Raw genomic sequence first — 17,341 nt, forward strand, 5'->3', positions numbered from 1 at the left:
CCTTTAACGAACTAATTCAGACAGTGCTCGATGTTCATGCGCCTCTCTTGCCTGTCAAGGAAAAGGACCCCTTACTTTCTACGAAGCCTTGGTTCAATAATGATGTGCGGCGTGCTTTATTGGAAAGAGATATTGCTGAGTTTGAGTATCGTAGGGGGCGAGCTACCTTGGCTCACTATCGTCGGCTACGAAATCGTGCCACTAATCTCATTAAGCGAGTCAAATTTGATTTTTTGAGTCCTAAGCTGGACGGTAAGCTCGGTTCGAAAGCGCTATGGCGTAACCTTCGCGAAATTGGAGCAGTTTCTTCGCGTGATGTTAAGCCGACCTTCACTGCTGGTGATTTTAATGCCTACTTGACCTCGTCAGTTGACAGCGATTCTGCTGCTAGTGCCACTGATTTCCGTGCTAGCAATTTCGTCTCCGGTTCTACTTTTAGCTTCACGAACGTTACTAGTTTAGATGTCGTGAGGGCAGTTAAGTCGATACGGTCGAATTCTTTGGGCTTAGACAACGTTCCTTTGGTGTTTGTTAGGATGACTTTGCCCTTTTTTTTGCCCGTCTTGACTCACATTGTTAACCACTGCTTTACGTCGTCGAGTGTTCCGCGGGCGTGGAAGTTATCGAAGGTTATACCTGTTCACAAGAAGTGTAGAAATCGTGGCCTTGAAGATTTTCGTCCAATCAGCATTTTGCCTTGTCTCTCCAAGGTTTTCGAGATACTGGCTAAGGAACAGATCACTTCTTATCTGGAAATGAAACGTTTGCAGGATGATTACCAATCCGGCTTTCGAACGTTCCATAGTACGAACGCTGCCTTACTGCGTGTTTCAGATGAGATTAGAAAGTCGTTTGAGAAGAAGCTCTTGACCTTTATGGTTTTGCTTGATTTCTCCAAGGCGTTTGATACGCTGAATCACGGTAAGCTTCTGTATAAGCTGGCGTCTAACTTCGGTTTTTCGACATCTGCCGTTGCTCTTATCCGTGACTATTTGTCCGAGCGTTTCCAGAGTGTGTGTATTGATGGTCATTTTTCGGATTTTAGCGAGATCAGGGTCGGTGTTCCTCAAGGATCCGTCCTGGGCCCGTTGTTGTTCTCGATGTACATAAATGATTTGCCTGGTTGTCTTAAGGCTTCCTTGCACCACATGTTTGCAGATGATGTGCAGCTCTTTCATTCGTGTGCTGCAGAGAGGATTAACGAGGGTGTATTTAAGATAAACCAGGATTTGTGCGCTGTTAGTCGTTGGGCTAAGGTAAATGGTCTTAAGCTGAATCCGAAGAAATCTCAAGCCATCGTTTTCTCTGAGTCGAGTGGACGATTTCTCTCGTCTGAGGTACTTCCGTGGATTCTGCTTAACGGTGTAGTTGTTCCGTATGTCGAGAAAGTGCAGAATCTTGGGCTGTTGATGGACAAGAAGTTAACATTCGCGGATCAGGTCAGCGATATATGCTCGAAAGTTTTCGGAAGGCTTCGGAGTCTTTGGCAGAGCAGCCATCTTTTCTCGATTAAGACTCGTATTCTCTTGGTGAAGTCTCTGATCTTGCCAGCCTTCACTTATGGTGAATCTGTTTATTCTACCAACCTGTCTGCCTCGGCTGTTCGATCGCTTGAGAGAGCGTTCTCTGCTTGCGTGCGGTTTGTCTATCGGTTGAGACGTTATGACAGTGCTAGAGGATACGGTAATCAGATTCTTGGGTGTCCGCTAATGACGTATCTCAGGGTAAGGCGCTGTGCTGTTATATACAATTTGACCAGGAGGCGTGAACCTGGTTTTCTTTTCGAGAGACTAAGTGCTGGCAACTCTGTTCGCAGTCGTAGTTTTGTCTTGCCTAGACATTCGTCGGTTCAGTATAATCGCTCATTTTTCGTTCGGACCGTGGCCGACTATAACTCAATACCGGTTCGCATTAGAGAACTTCCTTCGGTGTCAAGGTTTAAAGATGCCAGTGTGATGTTTTTCCAGTCGTTGTAGTCTCGTTTGGGCCCTGTTTCGTGTGCTGCCACCCACGTGCTTGGTGTTTTCTGTAACTTTTTGTGTTTTTTCCTTTTTTCGGTTCTGTCCTATTTTTAGCTTAGCGGGTGTGTGATGTGATCGACCGGTGCACGGTGATGTGAGTAAGTCATAATTTATCTTAAGTTCTTCCTTTCTTAGTTCTATATTGCTCTGCGTGCAGTTTTTCTTTTTTTATGTCATCTTTCAAACTAATGTGAAGGTTTTTAGTATTTGTTTATTTATTTTAATTATTTTTTTTTTGTTTTCGTTTTCTGTTACGGGCTGACTTTTGTGAGTTATGTTTCGCTATGAACATTAATATAAGGTGTTTCCTTTTGTTCAGTTGAGTCAATAAATTTGAATTTGAATTATATAGCTCTATATGCCTGTATATAGCTCAATATAGCTATATATAGATAGATATATATAGAAGTCCACATATTGGATTCCTAAAACCCCCAACACATAACCAATTACTTCTCTGTTAACAGAAACTCTCTAAGTACCATTTTTCCTAAGATATTTCAATTTTACTAAAATCCAATATGGCCGCCGGAAGCCATTTTGTTAGGAGACCTGAAATAGTACTGACGATTCACATTTATTAATACCTTTCAAACAAAAAAAAATTCATGAAATTCGGTCAAAATTTACTCGAGATATTGACAAAATACTTCACGTTCACTGTACGGCCGAGTAGCCAGATAAGAGCTCACTCCAAGAGACCTAGCTCACGCTCCGGAGAACATAATTTCATAAACGTTTTTTCCCCCTGATTGGTATGGTCAATGCCTATCTAATAAAGCTAAAACAGACGAAATATGTTCAAATGTGGCCGACCTACAAGCAAAAACTGCTTGCGGCCCTGTGCCTGTTTCACACCAAGGGCTCTAACTCACGAGTCGGTCATCCGATTTCCATAAACTTTTTTTTGTCAACCGGTATTGTAAATACCTTTTATTTGACGTATCACTTACAAGTGTAACGTTTAAATGTCCGGAGATATCGTCGAAAAACACTTAGGCACTTATTGGGCCCCAGCTCCGGAGAGGTCGATCCGAAATCTCCCATCTTCGATTTTAGCCTGTCTTTTGACATTACCAAACGGGAAAAAAAAGAATTTTCAAAATCGGATGCGTTTTACTCAAGTTATCGTGCAGACAGACGGACGGATAGACGGGCGGACCTTTTTTTTCTCGCTGATTTGGCATCTCTGGACAACCACAATAGGTTTCCCCTTACTTAGGGAGTCCAATTCGACGTGTTACAAACGTATGCGTAAACCTATAAGACCCCAGTACTTCGTACGGGTCTAATTACATTGCGGATGTTGCGAAAGAAATTATTTACATGAACCAATAAAAACTAACGTGTGGGTTTTTCGAAGGAGATACTACTCGCACTCAGGGGCAAATAGTGGGACTGTTATTGGAGATGCTATTCACACCCGAAAAAAATCAAAATTTTGATGAACTTTTACTATTTCGCCTTTGGATATGCAAACTATACACTTCTAAAAAAAACACGTTCCAAATCTTGACGCTTAAAATGCATTCGTGAATTTGGCTCGTTATCACAAATTGATCTTTTATGTAATGAACTACTTCCGCCGCATCCAATGTAATCATCTGCTTTTTGTTTGACGCTAAGCAATTTATCCTTTTACGAACTATAATGATAAGCCGTTTGGTTCATTCCTACTGAATTTGATATTGGACGAAGTGCATAAGGAAGATGGTGCCTAGATGGAACAATTTTTCCTTCGCGCAAAGTTTAACGTAAAATGAAAACCGTTTTGTGACTACGGGTACGAATAGTATCTGCGTATGTTTTTTACTTTGGTAATTCGCCTTCGGCTCAGATACACAAAATTCCTCGAAAACAGACGAGTGAATTTGCGAGCATCACAAGGTTGTTTTCGAATTGATGAATTACGTAGTTCAGCATCCAATGTATTCTGGTCGGCAAAAGTTGATTACCAGAAAAGGATTTAATCCAAAATTAACCGAAAATATTCTTTGTGTAATGAGGCATTTTCGCAGAGGTTGATGTAATGGACAACTTTCGGATGGGACAGGCAATAAAATCTTTTTAAGACGAACTTTTCTGGTTTATAAATTTCGCTGAACTTTGAAAGTGACAAAGAAAACTTTGATTTAATCATATTTTCACGTTGCTAAGTAGTACTCGTACCAAAGTGATTGAAATGCCGCTTTCAGTCTCAGTTGTTTGTAATTATAATATGATAATGATAATGGCATTGAAATTGTATTGCCTGCGGGGATGCATGATATAAACGAAACCAGAGTTCCAACATCATTGTCTTATCACTTCTCAATTCAGTTTTATTTATACGAAAAGAAATCACGTTTCCTGCGAAATGTGGTTCCAAATTATTGGAAACGACTACAAATATTCTGCATGAGAAGATCTTCATTAGCTCTACACGACTTGAATCCAACGGACGTACAGTCAAATTGTTTGCTGAAGAAGTTCAAACGTGAGTCGTTGTCTCATTTTGTGAATTTTATAATTTAAGTTGACCGGTTAGTGTTACAGTATTCCACGGTAATCATGAGGATGGCATTCCTTCGGAGCATCTTGTTATTACTTTCGGCTACCGCACTGGTTCATGCTGCGTAAGACAAATTATTTAGCTCTAAATTTAGTTTTCAATTTTCTTTTTGTCTGTCTAAGAATCTAAAATTTACGTCTACCGATTCTAGAACATATTCGGCGAACCTATCTGCTAAGCTAAAACCTCTGACCCCGATAAAGGGAACGAACATCTTCTTGAACACCCCATACAAATGGCATGATTACACTAAACCAGGTTGCTATGCGACATGGTTTACGGAAACTTACCAGGACTGGTCGGGCAAATTCAAAGGAGTTAGCATGGTCTGCAATGCAGAAGATCAGAAGTGGTACAATACAACGGATGCGGATTGGATTTTTGAGCGGACACAAGGAGAGGAATCGATGACTGAATACGATGGAACGGTTAAAATTCGAAACGTTGGAGCAGCGGACACTCTAGAGACCTGGAAAAGTGCTGGAACATGGTGGGTGGGCATTGCATCCTATGGTGCCAATCCAGGCGAAGATATGTGGAATGTTCGAAGCGATTCCGATGATATGAACCATTTGCAGCTCGAAATTCAAAATTGGTATCTGGCCCAACATCTGACCAAGAATCATCGAGCTTACGTTTATTTGGAAAGTGGCAATAAGGCAGGATTTCCATACTCATTTGTTCCCGCCATCAGCCTTGACGCTAGCATGTATGATTTTGTATTCGTTCAGCCACTAGAAGACGAGCTCGCAAGACGTACAAGCAAGAAAGATTTGATCGACTCATACGTAATAAATAACGAGAGTCCCGGCACCATAAGCCGAATAGTTAAAGTGTCCGAGAAAGTGACAAACGAATTCTCTTGGGGCTTGTCACAGTCGTTGAAGGTATTTTCTAAGGTTACCGGCAAAGCAGGCATACCGTTCCTCGCTGAAGGTGAAGTAGAAACTGGTTTTGAAATTGATGTTGCGGCCAATCAGAACTGGAAAAACTCCGTTGAAAAAACGTTTGAAATGAGTTATGACGTCCAGGTGCCGAAGGACACGCGAGTCACAGTGTCGGCATGGTATGATCTGATTAAAGGCATTAGCATGGACTACACAGCAACAGCCAGGATAACCGGCAGTACAGCCAGAGTAACGATTTTTAATGACATAGTCAGGGATACGTCGGCTACCGGTGAAATGATTCGAAATCATCTGGCCTATTCGAATTTTGACGGGGAAATCGTTTCTGTGGAAGAGAAAAGTGTCATCGTACGGGTCAAAGGCACACTGGTTGCATCAGTGGGCGTGCGAGGTCGATTGAACGTAAATGGCGAGACTGTGCTCAAGGCGAACGATTGGGTTTGGTAGAATACACCAGTCGTAAGCGTTGAGTGTCTACTTCTGCCATTGAATCCAATCATTCAATTACTAATTTCATTAGACTTTGAATAATTTATTGGACACATGTCGAATAAATCTGTGCACAATTTAACCAATTAGTTGTAACAACCGCGCTCATCGCCTGGTCCATTTAAACCAAATGCTGCTCGAACTTTTCCGTAAATTACGAATCTCTGACGGGCCACACCATTGTTCCCATTACACTCCAAAAAGCCATTAATCGCCTTTGTCGTTGCTCCAAAAAATCCATTGCTAACACCTGCTTGTCCGTGCACGTTCACCTAAAAATAAAGTTTTTTTTTTACCAAACTTACTTGTTGATGAACAAGAATAAGCACCTTCCAGAACCAGAATGCAGTATTCCAAGCTAAATTTTCGTTCGACGCAACTTGGTCCGGATCGGCGACCAGTGAATCGTTACCCAACAAATCTCGCGAAGCTGCTCGATAATTATTGCACCAAGTCAATTGGATATATCCCCGACCGTAATAGAATTTTCCGGATGCATCACACCCCGGTGTGGCATACTCTCCAGGACAACCATTCGATATGCATCTGAATTCTCTTTTAGCCGTTAGTCCAGCACTCTCGTGTAGAAACTGTGCAAGAGCCATTGCGGCCTCTTCTTTGCTGGAAATCGATCCTCGAGGCAGTCCCTGTATGTAAGCATCGTACACGGCCTGTGACGGTCGAGGGTAACCATTCGAGACAACAGCATTCGAAAATTGATCGTACGAGACCAGGCCTGGTAATTTGAAAAAGACCATTTTGAGTTGAGGAACAGAATGAAACGGTTAATTGCTCAGTCGTAAATATGTCCTTTCTAGCAACGCTAACATACCTTGTCCGCCTGGTGTTGGATTCGTTTGTCCTCCAGTGGCACAACAGAAGTATTTATCGCCTCCATCACACGATTCACTTCTTGACTGACGCCATTTGTCGGCGGGAAAGCATCCTCTTTGACCCCAATTACGCGGCTGACAACCTGACCACCAACAATCTAAAACATGTCTTATATATCTCAGCATTTCTTTTCACATTAAAATATCATTCAACGTACCAGCTTCACTACCACCATTTCCACCTAAAGTTCCGACACTAACCCCGTTCTTTTGAACGATTGGACCAGTTCCAGCCTAAACAAGAATTTTATTTCAAAGTGGACTAGAGTAAAAATTGATCCAGTACCTTCAACCAACAGGTACCACCTCTGTAGTCATTCCACGCATATCCCTGGCACTGAGGTGTGTCCCGGCAGATATTGCAACAATTTTCCAGTCTAAATTTTATGTGTAAAACAAATGGACATCGAATAAAGCGAACAAGTAATCCTGAAATTATCTACCTCTGTCCATTTCTTTCAGCTAGATCTGGTAAAGCGATGTCTTTGTTACTTTGTATCGAACAACTTTGCTGAAGGGAAAATGCAACGTAAAATGTTGTCACCAAAGAAAGTTGTACGAAAATCTTCATTTTCTCACTGAATTTTTATCTTATTGTAAGAGGATCTTTTAGCTAATTGAATTCTTTGGTAAAATTGAATTCTTAACTGAGCGGTGTAGTGGAATTGTTTGCGATATTTGTAGTCAATGTAACAGAAAAAATATTTAAAATTCATTCAAGGTACCAAAGTGCTCGAGTCAACAATTGGGAAATGTAAATCTGAGAGTTGGATATTTTTCAGGGTCTAAACTATGTAGCCAGCTACACATAGGTTTATTTCAAGATCGGTTTTCGTACAAATATTGATGAAGTTATGTCTCAATTGATGAAATTTGAAATTCGCATGGCCTTTGAACAGACCTATAGCAACGCGAATGAGACCTACCTCAAATTTTTCTTGACAGAAGAACAAAAAAAAATTTCAATTAGGTGTAATTAGAATTCGTATTCACAAAAAAATCGCTAAAGTCAGAGGCAGTGAAATTTCAGCATGAATCAACTCAGTTCATACGGTTTTACCACTACCACAAGCGTACGTGTAGCAACTTCAACTTCCAGCATAAACAGTTTTGATTGGAAATTGCTGAAATTTCACTGCCTCTGACTGTAGGAACTCGATGGCTCTCCATTTTTCTAGGTGAGAATTCTTGAATTTTCAGAAATTCATTTTCGGTGAGTGCACAGTCGTTATGGTTGATAAGAAAAAAATGTTCCGATTCGTCAGGGGCCTCTAGTCGTCGATTGAGTTACAAACTTTTGCAATCATTTTTTTTTTATCATTATTGATTTAATCTCATTCACTTTTATTGGTTGTAAACGTGTCAATGAACGACTATTTTCTTTATTTTTCATTATTTGGGTCACAGTGCACATTAATCGGGTAAAAGAAACAATTTAATGAATCATTATGTTGAATCGAAACCGTTAGGAGTAATGAAATTTTAAATGGAGATACTTTTACCAGCACGGAAAACATATGTCCCGCCATGGAAGTTTAGTTATCGAATCGAAATCTCGTGTCTTAGTGAGGTCTCTAAACGAACAGATCAAATCAAATATCTATTGCTTTATCATATATGACATAGAAGGATGAGGTTGTATTTAGTGTGGAAGTGACTAGTTTAAATTAATCTTAAAATCACAAAGTACGAGGCCCTTGTGTGGGTCAAGTCCCTTGTGTGGGTCAATTCCCTTGTCTGCAATTTTTATCAATAGATTTTTGATTTTTTAATGATAATGGTAAAGCAGACCCTGACCTAGAACAGGTATTTTGCATCGCCAAAAATCAGACGCGAAAAGAACTTCTCCTTGTGGCTGTTTTTAAGTAAAAATCCGAATAAAATTTGTCCTTAAAAATATTGTTTTGCACACGTAAATACTGCCACTTTCTCTATTCTCTTTTTATCTGATTTCTCTCCCTTGCCATTTGAAATATGTAAGAAATGAGCGAAAGCAGTGAAACGGAGAACAACTTAGGTCAGCTTCGATTCGAATTGTCTTGTTAAGCCAAAATAACGTATCGCATTTGTGTATCCGCTTTCACACGATTTGTGCTTATTTTGTACTCCTCTGAAATCTCCAATGGAATTCAAAAGAAGTCCAAAGCTTTCGAAAGCTCTCCAAACACACACAAACAATGTGATACGCTACTTTGGCTGTTGGCTTATTTTACATTGCGACGTCATAAAGGCTCCTTCCATTTGAAAACAACGCATATCGGGACATTTTAACGCACATTTTTTGACATTTGGTACATGATGTCAGCTGTATAATTTGTCCAAGTGACAGTTGGAATTTTTTTTACATATTTCACGGACTTATGGCGTGAATACTGAATATATCAAAGAATTTCCTGTTTCAGACATTGAATTACTGACTTACCAATATTTATGCCACCGAGTGCTAAATGCTTTTTTAGGCACATAGAAGGCAGCAAGGCACTCGAGGCTGCAGATTTATTTGTCGTCACAAAGTTGAGAAAATGCCTGTTTTGAGACCTTAAATGCGAACTTTCTTGGTTTATATTTATCTGCGACCAAGAGAGGGTGTGAAAAGAATAAAAAGAAAACCACAAAATGATCCAGACAATTTTAATACTTTTCTCTTGAAAGTAGTTCAGTTTTAGTTACAATTCCATCTACACCACATAATGTAACAGTACGACATAGTACGACGGTCTACAGAAAAGCTTTCATCGCAACTGTTGACATATTATGCAGACTTTTCCTGTAGTTTACCTATATTCTCTTCCTCAGCCAGCTTAGCAAGCCATCGTTCCCAAATTGCTTCCGAAAAAACCCGAAACATTTCCACCAGATCCTCAGTCAGTGGATTATCATCTAAGCGTAAAATTTTGAGACTAATCAGCATTATGAAGGGTTCTGAGGTTAAATTACGGAAACGATTGTTCGACAAATCTAAAACCGTTAGCTTCAATAAATTCTGAAACAATTCCGTGGACAGATGCGTGAGTTGGTTGTCCCTCAAATCGAGTTTCACCAGACAATTCAAATACTTCATTGAATGCGGATGGATAACGAATATTTTGTTTTTGCCTAAATTGAGCTCCTCCAGACTGCACTGTTTACGAAATATTCTCTCGCAGACCACCCACAAATTATTCTCCTCCAGTGACAGAAACTTCAACTGCTTCAACGGCCGGAAAGTATCCACATGCAGTTTCTTGATTTGATTTTTCGCCAAGCACAATCTCGTCAACTTTTCCAGACCGGAGAATGCATCCATATCGATATCGGTCAGTTCATTGTTGCCGATTAACACCGTTTTCAGTTGATGCGAATTGCAGAATAGTTTCGCCGGTAGCTTCATCAGTTTGTTGCTACTCAAATCGACGGACACCAAATTTCGAAACGTACTAAACACATCCGCCGACAACTCGGAGAGGCCGGCATTCTCCAGCTTGATTGTCACCAAATTGACAAATCGTTTGATGACATCAACGGGAACGGTTCGAAACAGATATGACTCGCACGGTTCGATGTGCAGATACTTAACGGTTTCTTCTCGTATGTCTTCTACATTATTCTTGATCACGTCAACGGTCGCTATCGAAATTTGGCACGAGTTACCCAGCTTTGAGTTGGCATAGTAGCTGTAGTTGACACGGAATCCCTTCAAAAATTCCAAATTCCTAAACATTTGATTCACACAAATATTGTTCGATGCATCGAGTAGCTTTATGTTCACCAAGGTATTTTTGAACGTTTCGTCGATGTGCTTTATGTAGTTGTTCGAAACGTTTAAATATTTCAACTGAATCAGCTTTTTAAAGCTGGCAGTATCCAGTGATTCCAACAGATTGTGTTCTAAGTTAAGTTTCTCCAACATTACCAATGGTGTCAGCAGACCGTGAGGTATTGTCTTTATACGATTACCGTTAAGGAACAGGTCTTTCAATTCGATCAATGAATCGAAAGCTTCGTCCGAAATCTCTGAAATCTGATTAAGGTTGAGCTTCAGCATTTGCAACTTCCTCGTCCACTTAAAAAGCTCCGGTTGGATTTTCGTTAAACAATTTTTGCCCAAATTCAGTACCTCCACTTTCTTCATATATCTAAATAGATCGTCGGGTAGCTCGGCCAGAGAGTTCGCGTAGAGATTCAGATGCGTCAGATGATTGAGGTATTTGAACGAATCTTCGTGAATTTTGCTAATTTTGTTGTTCGACAAATTTAGTCGCGTAAGACTTGTTGCCACATCAAATGTTCCCGACTTTATTTCGTCCAGTTGATTTGCTGCCAAATTCAATTCCTCCAGATACAATAACGTTCTGAACAGCTTCGGGTTCAATTGATCGATGGAATTTTCACTTAAATCCAAGATTTTGGCCGTAATCGCCAGTAAGAACAAATTCTCCGCCAAATTGGTGATCGAATTCTGGGATAAGTTCAACGTTCTGATGTCGTCCAACGATTTAAAGGCGTTGGGATGGAGCTGCACAATTTTGTTGCATTGCAAATGTAATTCATGCAATTTCTTCTGATGACGAAACAGTTCGATTGGAATCCCAGTAATTCCTTCGTTGTCATTGAGCCACAATGTTTGGAGACATGCCAAACCGTTAAAAGCAAGCGAGTGAATTTTTGTTATGCGATTGTTCGACAGATTTAAATTCTGTAGAGCGTGCATGTTCTGGAACAGATGTTGCGGTATCCATGTCAGATTATTCTCCTCCAAGTCTAAGTGTTTCAAGTTGACCAAATAGTTGAAGGCGGCCGGATGAAATTTGAAGATTTTATTTCGTTTCAATTCCAGTTTGCACAGAGCACTCTGGTTTCGTAGCAGCCGATCGTCGATGGTGTACATGTTGTTTTCCTCCAGCACTAAATCCTCCAGCCTCACCAATGATTTGAATAGGTCGGAATGGAGTTCGGTTAAAAAATTGTTTCTCAGACACAGTCGCTTTAAGTTCACCAGACCGTCAAATGCCGTCGGATCAATGTCCATTATATGATTGCTCGCTAGTGAAATTTCCAGTAAGTTTTCACTCTCTTTAAATAGCCGTCGCGGTATTTTCGTCAATTTGTTGGAGCTAATGTCAATATGCTTTAGTCGCGTTAACGATTTGAAGTGGCGATATGTGATCACATGGAGATTGCAATTGATCAGATGCAACGTCTGCACGTTAATGAATTTATCGAAAGTGTCGGCCGACAGGAAATTGATTTTCTGATTATTGGCCAGTAGAATCTGCACTTGTTGTCGCTTGAAGACATGGTTCCCTTTGTCGTGACCATCCTCGTCTTTTTCTTCTCGAACGGTCAATTCGGCACATAGTTCAGTATTTGATGAGTAGAGCCGAAACGATAGTCTGCGATTGAACTTTAAATGATCATTCAAACAATATAAAATGAAGCAACACGAATCACACTCACTTAGCAGCAACAGCAGCTTTCGCATCCATTTAGGCCAATATGTGACCTGATTGTCGGTTTATTCGTACGATTTTTATTTTTCGTTTTCGTAATCTAATTTAAATTTAATTAATTCACGACCGACCGATCCAATGATGAAACGTTTTTTTTATTTTATTGTTTACGAAGAAACGAATGAAGGAAAACTAACTGAACGCGACGAGAGTTTAGAGAAAATTTTCAAACAAAACACTTTTCGTTTGTGATAAGAATTTGATTTGATCTATTTATAATGCGAGTAATTGAGTCGGCGTTGTGCGCGCGTCGTCGAGAGATATGTTTTAAGAACGGATCGGTTTACCGATAAATAAAGAGCACAGTTATTAAGAGACATTGTAGACTGAGAACATTATGTATAAGTCGAGCACTGTGTTGCTTTGAAATGTTATTTGGCCGATCAGTTGCATCCGGTATTTTTACGTGATTCACTGATTCATACCGAATAGATGAAAAATTGTAATTTGAGTCACAAAGTTCCTAGAATTTGAGAATTTTAATATAAGAATCTCTGATGAATTGATGACTTTCTTGGACGATGGAATTTCCCATAATTTTCACGAATTTCCACGGAATATTCAAAAAAGTTCTCAGAATTTTCACGAATTTTCACGATTCGTAACTCTCAAATAACCACGAAAATTTAAGAAAAATCCGCGAAAACGTTTTTCCCGAATTCAGGGTCTGTTTGGTTCTATTTTGGAGCTTTTAGCGATACTAACACCATTAAATATTTCCAGCTCCTCCTCCTCCTCACCCTATATCACACAGAAAAACTACAAACTCCATCCTTTCTTCATCCGATCGGACTATAGTATACATTTTGTAGACATCCGTTTGAATGAAGAATCTTGATATAATTTTATGTTTCAATATAGAGAGTAAGAACAATGTGTGTATGTACATATGCTAGTCCCATCTCTTTTCTGTTGCTAAAACACACTTTTGAATATATCGGTCATTAAACATTCATTTTATGAGTTACTTTTGACTGAATGATGTGTTATTCTATGGACAAAAATTGCCGAGTTTTCTTCAATCAAAATATAGCGAGATCTTTTGAGCGAATAAATTGATTTGATTCGTGAAAACTGATCGATGTTTTCACGTGTATGTGTCTTAAAAAATATCATTTTATAACTTTGAATCGTTTAAAACACCCTATCAACTGAACGATGCATCACATAGCAGTTGTCACGCGCTTCAGTATACTCTATCCAGCATAAGAAATCCGTGCGGCGTGAATAACCCTATTTTCTACACTCAAATGGGGTGAAACGAAGTTCACGATAATTTGGAAAACTTTTGAGCGTTTAGAAGATGATAGTGCTGATAGTGCCCTAAACGTGAAATAGTTGAACATGGAAATGGTATAGTTCTTTGCGTGTCTCTCTCACAAGCGTATAGCGAAGGCCACAAATCGAAGTGAGAGAGTGTAGAGTAGATTTAATGCACCGTTATTGGTTTAAGAAAAACCACACATACATATACACACATGTCATGTCAGTAAGGCTTAGTTTCCTCTTACCAAAAAAGTACTCCGTGTGAGAGACAAAATTGAATTTTTTTCAATTTTTTCTTTGTTTATTTGACAGCTCGCTCTCTCGCATAGTACTTTTTGTTGAATGAAGTGGACACTTAAAGCAATTACATGGTTGATTACAATAAAGAATTTAGCTCCATCCATTTCCTGAATGGAAATGTGCACAGCGACATTGCGGCACCAAGGTCTTCTGTCAGCATCCTTGAGGAGTTGCGCAACATTAATCTAACTGAGATGAAATATCTAATAACTTCAATTAACAAAAACTTTTCCTTCAACTTCAAAATGAAAAAAGAAACTTTTGCTGTGGGTGAACGCCCACTTCTCCTTAAAAAAGAAAAGTCTTTTTAGTTACAACGGATAAATTAATTTGCTTCAACTTTCGTGCCAAAAGAAAAATAACTTAGAAATAGGAACAATAACGAAGCAAGCAAAAAAAATGTAAATTTTATTTGAAATTCTAATGACTTCTGATTTATTACTATTCAGCGGACAGACGATGTTATTAAGAAAAAAATGTACAGCACTCCAACAATTTTCGATTTTGTGTGCTGAAACTATTTATGTTTGAATTTAATTTTCCTGTTCCCTCTCTCTCTCTCTCTTTCTCAATTAATATTTAACATATTACTCAAATATGTATGCATCATACACACCATGTGGTCAATGAATATCATTTTCATCGAATCTCTCGCGAAAATCTATAACATAAATGAAAGTTTAATGTTTGTTTGTCTCTCTAGAGGAGCCCAGAACAAAAATAATGTTCTATAGACTTGCCATACAGACTACTTCGGAAAGGTTAGGAAGAACGCCCGAAATTAATTTTTCTTGCATGCGTTATTTGACGCGTGTTTTTTGTTTTGCTCTTTGTGAAATATTTTGACGCATGAAATCTCGTCCTTAAAGTAATCCCGAACAATGCCGGGGATACTCCACTGGTTTTATTATATTTTCAGTAGACGTGTTTATGTGTCTTCCGTAATTTTCTTGAGAAAATTTTTTACTCACTGCCTGTGATAGATGAAATAACTATCTGAAATATGTTTTTTGTGTATTTCTTTTATGTTGCGATGATGACGTAACGTATTTTATATAAGATCTGTATTCGCAAGGAGATAGGCGGGAATTAATAATTTTCGGGGAGCAACAGGTTGAAGAGGAAATATTTTAAAGACTTTTTAACTTTAAGAGGAACTGGCCATACTAGAAGTTTGGATGCTTCGTAAAACACTCGTAAAACTGGTTGTTTTCGTGCAATGTTCCGAAAAATGTAGGAGCGCACGATTCAGTTGAGTACAGTTGAGTCCGAAAAATGACGATTTCATGAACGGCCCCTATGATAAGTAAATGAGTCAAATGAACCAAGAAGTCGTTTTTGTGGTGTAGCTATTCGAACTATAAACTCAATGAAACTTGTTGAGAAAATCAGTATAATACTAGGTCAAAAATACAAAATTAATGGTTTATTTTAGCTATTTTTTAACAGTAATTCTATTGATTTGCAACAGCAAATTTATTCTACTTTTGTCAGCAGATTTATTTCTTGTCATAAGCAAAATTAATTGTTTATTTTAGCTATTTTTTATCTATTTTTGGTGAAATGGATTTTCATATATTCTTTTCGTCACTAGTGGTGAAATGGACACCAAAACCCAATGCTTATCGAGCAACACCTCTAACCATTCGGCTATTGAGATATATAATCGCAGTGTAACAATTTTCAAAAGTTCATTTTTCGCAGCTGGTTGCAGAAAACGTTGTATGCAACACGTTGTGAAAGTGGTAGTTTTTGTCACATGCTTCGCTCGCTTCGCACGTTTGATAACATTACATCTAGTGACACAAACTACCACTTTTCGCAACTAGCTGCAGAAATTACTATTTCACGTCTTACGTCAACGTAAATAGTTATTGACACTACACGGACAATTCATTTCTTTTTACGAAATGGATACCAATTTTCATTGCACTTAAAAAGCGTTTTAACACGCCGAGCGATCCGGCCCATTGCCCCGGAGCGAAGCGGAGGGCCGCAATGCGAGCCGGGCGCCGGAACGGTGTCGGTAACTTAGGAGTTAATTTTTTTTCTCTCGCATCGTCTAATAATTAGTCTGTGTAATTCATTGCCCATAAAGAGCGTTTTAACACGCCGAGCCATCCGTAAACTTAGTTAAAGTGAAATTATTATGAAAGGTGTGCATCCTAGAAATTACGCATAGCGTGGATCTATAGAATCGAGGGATAAATGCTTTTTTAGGCACTAGGTGTGTAGATTGTCACTCGATACCGCAGGTCGAGCGTGACAATACACATCGTGTGCCTAAAAGATCTATCACCGAGTTGTGTACAACGTTTTTCGCAATAAAGGCAACGGAAAGTTCTACTTTTCGTCGCTTGTTGAGTTGACGTTTTCGTGTTAGTGGTGTTAGTGATATAATTTTATATGTCCTACTGCGGGACATATGCTGATTAAAGATAGTAATTTTCCTACTTATAAAAAAATAAATTTGCAATTGAAACACTAATAAATTTGCTGACAAAAAGCAATAACTTCGAGGTATTAATTTTGCTGTTCGAAGGCATTAAAAGTGCATATTACAAAACAATAAATTTGCTGACTACAAAGTAATAAATTTGCTGCCAGGGATTTGCTGCAAAAGAATTATTTTTGCTGCTTAAAGTCAGTAATATTGCTGCTCAGAAAGCAATAAATATGCTGTTCGAGTTCTAATAAGTTTGCTGAAAATAAGACTAATTTTGCTGATACAAAACACTAAATTTGCTGATAAAAAAGATTAAATTTGCTGCTAAAAAAAATAAATTTGCAGAAAAAAAGAATAAATTTGCTGATGAAATAAATAATTTTGCTACTAAAAGAATAAATTTGCTGACAACAAAATAGATGCCTTTTAATAAATTGTGCTAATTTGATAACAGGCATTTTGCTGGCGTAAGATGTGGTTGTAAAGGGAGTAAAAAACTACCTACTTGATAAATGATAAACTACTTGATAGTCAACTATCAAATTTGTTGGTCAACTATCAAGTTGTTAGTCAACTATCAAATTTGTTAGTCAACTATCAAGTTGTTGGCAAGAGATGTTACACGTTAGAAGATGGGCATCGAATGATGAAATTATTCTTCCTACTAGTTTCATGCACGTCGAAAACAAACTTATATGATTTACCCACACTACCAAACAAAATCAAATTTCATCAAAGTAATCTTTTTTAATTGAGGCTATGATCAACAGTATAAAATCCCGTTTTTCTTGGATAGCTTCCAGCTCCTTAGTCCTACATAGCCCATCTTCAAACTTAGCCTCGAAATTTTAATTTAAAAAAAAAGAATCATCCAAATTGGTTAAAAATTACTCAAGTTATCGTGCCCTCAACGATTTTTTGTTACCCATATTTAACGTTTTTCATAGCATTTCATACATTTTCAATCACAGTGAACCT

The 17,341-nt window shown here is 38.6% G+C and overlaps 3 protein-coding genes across 5 annotated transcripts; 1 reads left to right on the forward strand and 2 right to left on the reverse strand.

The window, feature by feature from the left end:
- The first annotated feature begins 4,384 nt into the window (after positions 1-4,384).
- On the forward strand, positions 4,385-6,051 carry LOC119082082. 2 transcript variants are annotated; one of them, XM_037191441.1, is made up of 3 exons: positions 4,385-4,497; positions 4,549-4,636; positions 4,724-6,051. In XM_037191441.1, the coding sequence occupies exons 1-3, from the start codon at positions 4,419-4,421 to the stop codon at positions 5,925-5,927; spliced, it is 1,371 nt and encodes a 456-aa protein (XP_037047336.1). In that variant the 5' UTR covers positions 4,385-4,418; the 3' UTR covers positions 5,928-6,051. The 2 variants fall into 2 exon arrangements, with proteins under 2 accessions (XP_037047336.1, XP_037047337.1); XM_037191442.1 differs by having other exon boundaries at positions 4,393-4,497; positions 4,557-4,636.
- On the reverse strand, positions 5,997-7,502 carry LOC119082083 (acidic endochitinase SP2-like). Its single transcript, XM_037191443.1, has 6 exons — positions 7,306-7,502; positions 7,149-7,239; positions 7,021-7,096; positions 6,802-6,960; positions 6,299-6,705; positions 5,997-6,241 (listed from the first exon to the last, which is right to left on the reverse strand). The coding sequence occupies exons 1-6, from the start codon at positions 7,431-7,433 to the stop codon at positions 6,056-6,058; spliced, it is 1,047 nt and encodes a 348-aa protein (XP_037047338.1). The 5' UTR covers positions 7,434-7,502; the 3' UTR covers positions 5,997-6,055.
- Positions 7,503-9,467: 1,965 nt separating this feature from the next.
- On the reverse strand, positions 9,468-12,532 carry LOC119082054 (insulin-like growth factor-binding protein complex acid labile subunit). Of its 2 annotated transcripts, none has more exons than XM_037191384.1 (2): positions 12,299-12,532; positions 9,468-12,234 (listed from the first exon to the last, which is right to left on the reverse strand). In XM_037191384.1, exons 1-2 carry the CDS (start codon positions 12,325-12,327, stop codon positions 9,615-9,617), a joined length of 2,649 nt encoding a protein of 882 aa, XP_037047279.1. In that variant the 5' UTR covers positions 12,328-12,532; the 3' UTR covers positions 9,468-9,614. The 2 variants fall into 2 exon arrangements, with proteins under 2 accessions (XP_037047279.1, XP_037047280.1); XM_037191385.1 differs by having other exon boundaries at positions 9,468-12,245.
- Between the last annotated feature and the right edge of the window lie 4,809 nt (positions 12,533-17,341).

This window comes from Bradysia coprophila, unplaced genomic scaffold (assembly GCF_014529535.1).
Source record: "Bradysia coprophila strain Holo2 unplaced genomic scaffold, BU_Bcop_v1 contig_373, whole genome shotgun sequence".
NCBI lineage: Eukaryota > Metazoa > Arthropoda > Insecta > Diptera > Sciaridae > Bradysia > Bradysia coprophila.

Coding starts and splice junctions, on each gene's coding strand:
- LOC119082082 (XM_037191441.1), top strand. CDS start 4,419: ATGAGAAGATCTTCATTAGCTCTACACGACTTGAATCCAACGGACGTA. Junction 4,498..4,548: donor TTTGCTGAAGAAGTTCAAAC/GTGAGTCGTTGT, acceptor TTGACCGGTTAG/TGTTACAGTATTCCACGGTA. Junction 4,637..4,723: donor ACCGCACTGGTTCATGCTGC/GTAAGACAAATT, acceptor TACCGATTCTAG/AACATATTCGGCGAACCTAT.
- LOC119082083 (XM_037191443.1), bottom strand. CDS start 7,433: ATGAAGATTTTCGTACAACTTTCTTTGGTGACAACATTTTACGTTGCA. Junction 6,961..7,020: donor AAATGGTGGTAGTGAAGCTG/GTACGTTGAATG, acceptor GACATGTTTTAG/ATTGTTGGTGGTCAGGTTGT. Junction 6,706..6,801: donor TCCAACACCAGGCGGACAAG/GTATGTTAGCGT, acceptor TCAAATTACCAG/GCCTGGTCTCGTACGATCAA.
- LOC119082054 (XM_037191384.1), bottom strand. CDS start 12,327: ATGGATGCGAAAGCTGCTGTTGCTGCTAA. Junction 12,235..12,298: donor AAAGCTGCTGTTGCTGCTAA/GTGAGTGTGATT, acceptor GTTCAATCGCAG/ACTATCGTTTCGGCTCTACT.